Consider the following 5,012-nt stretch of genomic DNA (forward strand, 5'->3'; position numbering starts at 1 on the left):
GCTGAGATACACTTTGAGCTCTCAATTGGGTAATTCAGTGAGGTCCCCTCTTTCTTTCCTCACTCCCCCTTCCTCTCATCTGCTTTTCTGTTTTTATAAGCCATAGATTTAGGCCTCGTTTTATTACATTTCACAGTGTGCTTAAATACCCCATAGGGTTCCTCATCTCATTATAAAAGGCAATTTACATGAGGGTAAAATGGCGATGTCAATGTGATTTGTTCTGCTGCTGGATTTCGTAAAACATTCTGCATCAGGGCCTTCCTGCAGGGTGTCAGAAAGACAAGAATGGAACTGAGATGCATTTTAAAACCCTATTGATAACCCTCTAAGTAAATCAGACATTCTTGCCATAGATCCTGGGTGGGTCACGTTGGGCTTAGCATTAAATATTAAGCTGCTACTGCAATATTTTATGCAAAAGGATATTCCATAGCTAAAAACTAGTAGAGAAGATTAGAGGCAGTTGGCTTATGTTAAGTGGGTAAGATGTTACTGAACTGCTTTTCTCCCTGCTCTCCTTTAGGGTCATTGTTACTACCATGGACACGTGCAAGGGTACACTGATTCAACGGTCAGTCTCAGCACTTGTTCTGGTCTCAGGTAAGTGGACGTGACCATGACAACCACAGATCATCCCAATCTTTTCCCCTTCACTCTAAAGCACGGTCGGTAAGTGATGAGACCTCAGCATGGTCACACCTCTGCTTGGGAAGAGGAGGACGACTCCGGTTCAAATGTTCACAAAAGCATGGCTTCTCAGTCGCTGTCTTTTTTCAATGCTGTTCTCAGGCCTAGTGGGTTGAGAGCAACCAAACTGGCTGATTTTAATTATCCAAGCATTTGCAAATTATGTGGTTCTAGTTCTTAATACTTCTCAGTGTTTTTAAAAAAATGGACATTAGGTATTAATGTTGAAGCTCCTGGCTTAATAAAATTTACTAGAGTCTCCACTCATTAGGAAACAGAGGAGCTTATTTAACAGTGACCTAGGTGAGTTGAATATGTGCCTGGAACGGTGGGCATTTTGCTGCTATGCTGTGGGAACAATGCAAGAAACAATTACCGTCTGTTGCTGGACAGGCCAACCCCAGGCTTTATGCACAGTCCTTTCCTTCCAAATCACAGTTATTAGCCCTTGGTTGGCTCTTATGTGCTCCCCAGGAAAACCATTTTACTTGACAAATTTTCAGCTCCCTCAGCCTTTTTACTAGGTCTATTTATTGAGTTTGTGAACAATAGCTTGTATGCAGAGAGTCCTGGGTGGCTTTGGCCCATGGCACCAGAGTGTGGTTCTGTGGGAAGAGGAAAGAGAAGGACCTAGAAGAACATACCAGTTTGAATTAAAATTCAGAGTTACATTCTGTACATCAGTAGTGACTTCAGTGTCTTTGTGAGTTCTCTATAGGCTTGTGGAGAGTAATAATACATAGGCAACACACACACAACAACAGAGTCCTGCCAGTTTACTCTTCAAAGTAGCTGCCCTAATCACCACTCCAACTGCAGAGAATGAGAGTTCCATTTACTCACATCTTCCCCAATGTGTGATATATCTGATTTATTTTTAAGTACAGAGGTCTTCACAAAGTTCACGGAAAATGCATTTTAGGAGAAAAGCTATGCATGGATTTCAAAATTTTTTTGCATCAACATAAAGTTGTATTTTAAATTTATTTTTCCAAAGACTTTCTGAAGTTGTATCATATTTACATAAGAACCTAATAACATGTACACTCAGCTGTTCCTCTTCCTTTTACTCTATTAGGCAAAAATGGCAGCAAACTGGGGTCTACCTCTCCCAGCTTTCTTCTCTCTCCAGAGCACGTAAACACATAGTGATTTGTGTCCATTTTTTATAAAAATAGAATTATATATCACTGTATAGCTTGCTTCTGTCATCTGACCCTATCTGTCTCTCCAAGTCAGTGGATATATTGGGTTGTCGGAAAAGTCATGACACATTTTTGCATAGAAAAATAGTCATAAATTTTCTGGTGATCCAGTAGATCAATGTCATTGATCAAACACACACACACACACACACACACACACACATACATTTCTGCACGTGCGTGTTACTTTTTAAAAGCATTTTTAATATCCCATTTATGTAACACTATTGAACTTTTTTTAAGAGATATTTTTGCTGTAGGGCATGTGCACTCACCAGAGAGATAGAGACAAAAAGAGAGAAATCACCCCCTGGGGGGATGGCCACACCATAATCCCTTCTACTTTCAGGATCTTGGGCATGTAAGCACATGCACTCAGTGTGAGCTTTAAGCCTCCCAGGACTGGGACTGGAACCACGGTCGACTACATGGGAGTCTAGCTATATAACCATTATGCAATCTATTGGTCCCCAACACTATTGAACTTTTAAATGTCTGCTAATCTGAGAAGTGAAGGAGGTATTCTATTGTTTGTTGTTCTCTTTCTCTCCAGTTATTCATTCAGTATATATCCCTTAGTACTATCTTGGTACTGGTGCAGTTCTAGGTTCTGGGCACACAGCATTGAATGAACCATGCTATCCCTGTAGCACATCCTAGTGGAAGGAACAGACAATGAACAGAATGAGATGTGTATGTTAAGGATCACAGAGAAAGATAAAGCCAAAATGGAGGATACAAAAGGCAACAGATAGAAAGGAGGGTTCTGAAGGAGATGAGATGAACCCTTTAGATGTCTGTAGGAAGCACATTTCTAGCAGAGGAGACAACATGTGCAAAGTCTCTGAAGCAGGAAAACGCTTGAGGTGTTTGCAGAGCAGCAAGATGCCCAGGGTGGCAAAAGCAAAGAGGGAAAAAGAGGCAATGTAAGAAGATGAGATCAAGTGGAAAGTGAAAAGGCAGCGTCACAAGGCATCTAGAAGGTCATCAGATGTCTTTTGGCCTCTCCCCTGGCCTTGATGGGTGTCACAGGAGCTTTGAGCTGAGGTGACATGCTCTTACCTAGCATTTCCACATAGTCACACAGGCTAGAAAGCGTGTGGAGGATATGAGCAGAAGAGGAGCGTACAGTAATCCAAGTGAGAGATGGTGAGGCCTGGACAAATATGGACATGTAAGAGTACAGAAATATTTGTCAAGGATATTAGGCTGACAACTCCAGCTTTTGGTAGCAACTGGTATCTGGCAGTCACTTCCCCAAGGTACTGTGGGGCATAAACACATGAACCAACCAAATTCCTGCTATTGAAGGAATTGACAAGGACAATGTAGGAAAATCTGTTACTGGGAAGTGTCTCCAGTACAAATCCAGGCCCAGCATGCATGGTGGGGATGCAGTAGGAGGTGGAAGAGGATGGGGAATTTGGACTTGATTTAGAGCAAAGCGAACAATTTATCTTTATTAAGGAGCTGAGATACACGAAGAAGAAAACCTATACAATGAAGTCCAATCTTGAACAACTGTAGGGGAGGCAGTTTCAGAAAGGGTCACCAGGGTTCAGAAGGAGGTTGAGGAATGTCAGGAAGAGGTTTAGGTGAGGGAGGATTCAAGAATGGACCAAGAGTCCCAAGAGTATAGCAGGAAAGTTGAGACAAAAAATATAGGAATGGGGTCAGTTAGGAGATTAAAGAGTGGTGTGGGGATAAGGCTTAGTTGTTATAGAAAACCAAGGCTCAGGCTCTTAGAAGAGATAGAAGTGAATAGATCTAGGGCATGGGATGTTGTCAGACCTGTTGACATCTGGGACAAAGGTGAGTGACCTATTTAAAATGGAGAGTCTGGGACCAGAGCACAGATGATCTTATCCTAGAGTGAGGTAGCTAGGACAGTGAAAAAGCCATGAGACAGTGGACATCATTGGACTTCTCAGACCCAGTTTCCTCATATGTGAAATGGAGATAAAACCTATAGCTGAGATTGCAATTTTGAAAATAAATATAGCAACCAATATAAAATTCCAGCCTGTGCCCACCTCTAGGAAGCAACCAATGAAAACCTCAACAGCATCCCAAGAAGCTCATATGTTCTTTTTTTTTTCTTTTTTTTAGTATGTATTTTTTTTATTTCTTTTTTTGTATATACATTCAATCGCATTGTTTAGCTTACAATGTGAGCATTTCAGTATGTGAACATTTCTCCCCAGTCCCGTTGATCAAAATATCTTCAACCGATAACACCACACTTCCCCATCCCATCAATGTTCTACCTCCGTATCTCTTCTCCAAATGTCCTTCATTAGGCCCCACTCCTCCACATACACCTCATCTGACATTCACACTCATCTCTTATGTTTGTGGAACCGTTAGTCAATCAGTTTCAGACATAGAGTGCAGACATTTGGTATATGTTAAGTGGGGACATACAATGTCTCTCCTTCATAGCCTGGCTTGCCTCACTCAGCAGTAAATCTTCCGTATTTTTCCACTTTCTGTCAAAAGCCAGGGTTTTGTTGGTTTTTATGGCTGAGTAGTATTCCATAGAGTATATGTGCCACAGTTTTTCAATCCATTCCTCCATACAGGGGGCATTTGGGTTGGTTCCATGACTTTGCAATCATGAATAGTGCCGTAATAAAAATCGATGAGCAAGCACTTTTCCAATGAAGAATTCTTCTGTCCTTTGGGTAGATACCAAGGAATGGGATTGTTGGATCATATGGTAGTTCTATTTGTAGATCTCTGAGGAATCTCCAAATTATTCTCCACAGTGGTTGGACCAATTTACATTCCCACCAGCAGTGTAAAAGAGTTTCCCTTTCACCACGCCCCTGCCAACACTTATCATTTTTTGTTTTTTAAATCTTAGACATTTTGACTGGGGTTAGGTGGTACCTCATTGTTGTTTTTATCTGCATTTCCCTTATTATGAGGGATGTTGAACATTTTTTCATATGCCTTTTGGCTATTCGTGTGTCATCTTTAGAGAGTGTTTTATTCAACTCCTTCTCCCATCTTTTAATAGGATTGATTGTCTTTTTTCCAAACAGCATCTTTAGTTCCTTGTGTATTCTGGTTATCAGTCCCTTATCTGATGCAAAATTTACAAAAATATTTTCC

At 41.0% G+C, this 5,012-nt stretch overlaps 1 protein-coding gene across 1 annotated transcript in view; it reads left to right on the forward strand.

Annotated features, from left to right (window-relative positions):
• The window catches only part of ADAM12 (ADAM metallopeptidase domain 12), a 457,774-nt gene that overhangs the window by 305,776 nt on the left and 146,986 nt on the right, over window positions 1-5,012 (forward strand). Inside the window, exon 5 of the mRNA XM_014586073.1 lies at window positions 527-603. Coding sequence (XP_014441559.1) covers window positions 527-603 — 77 coding nt within the window. The remainder of the gene's footprint in view (window positions 1-526; window positions 604-5,012) is intronic.

Source organism: Tupaia chinensis, unplaced genomic scaffold (genome assembly GCF_000334495.1).
Source record: "Tupaia chinensis unplaced genomic scaffold, TupChi_1.0 Scaffold000113_1, whole genome shotgun sequence".
In the NCBI taxonomy this organism is placed as follows: domain Eukaryota; kingdom Metazoa; phylum Chordata; class Mammalia; order Scandentia; family Tupaiidae; genus Tupaia; species Tupaia belangeri.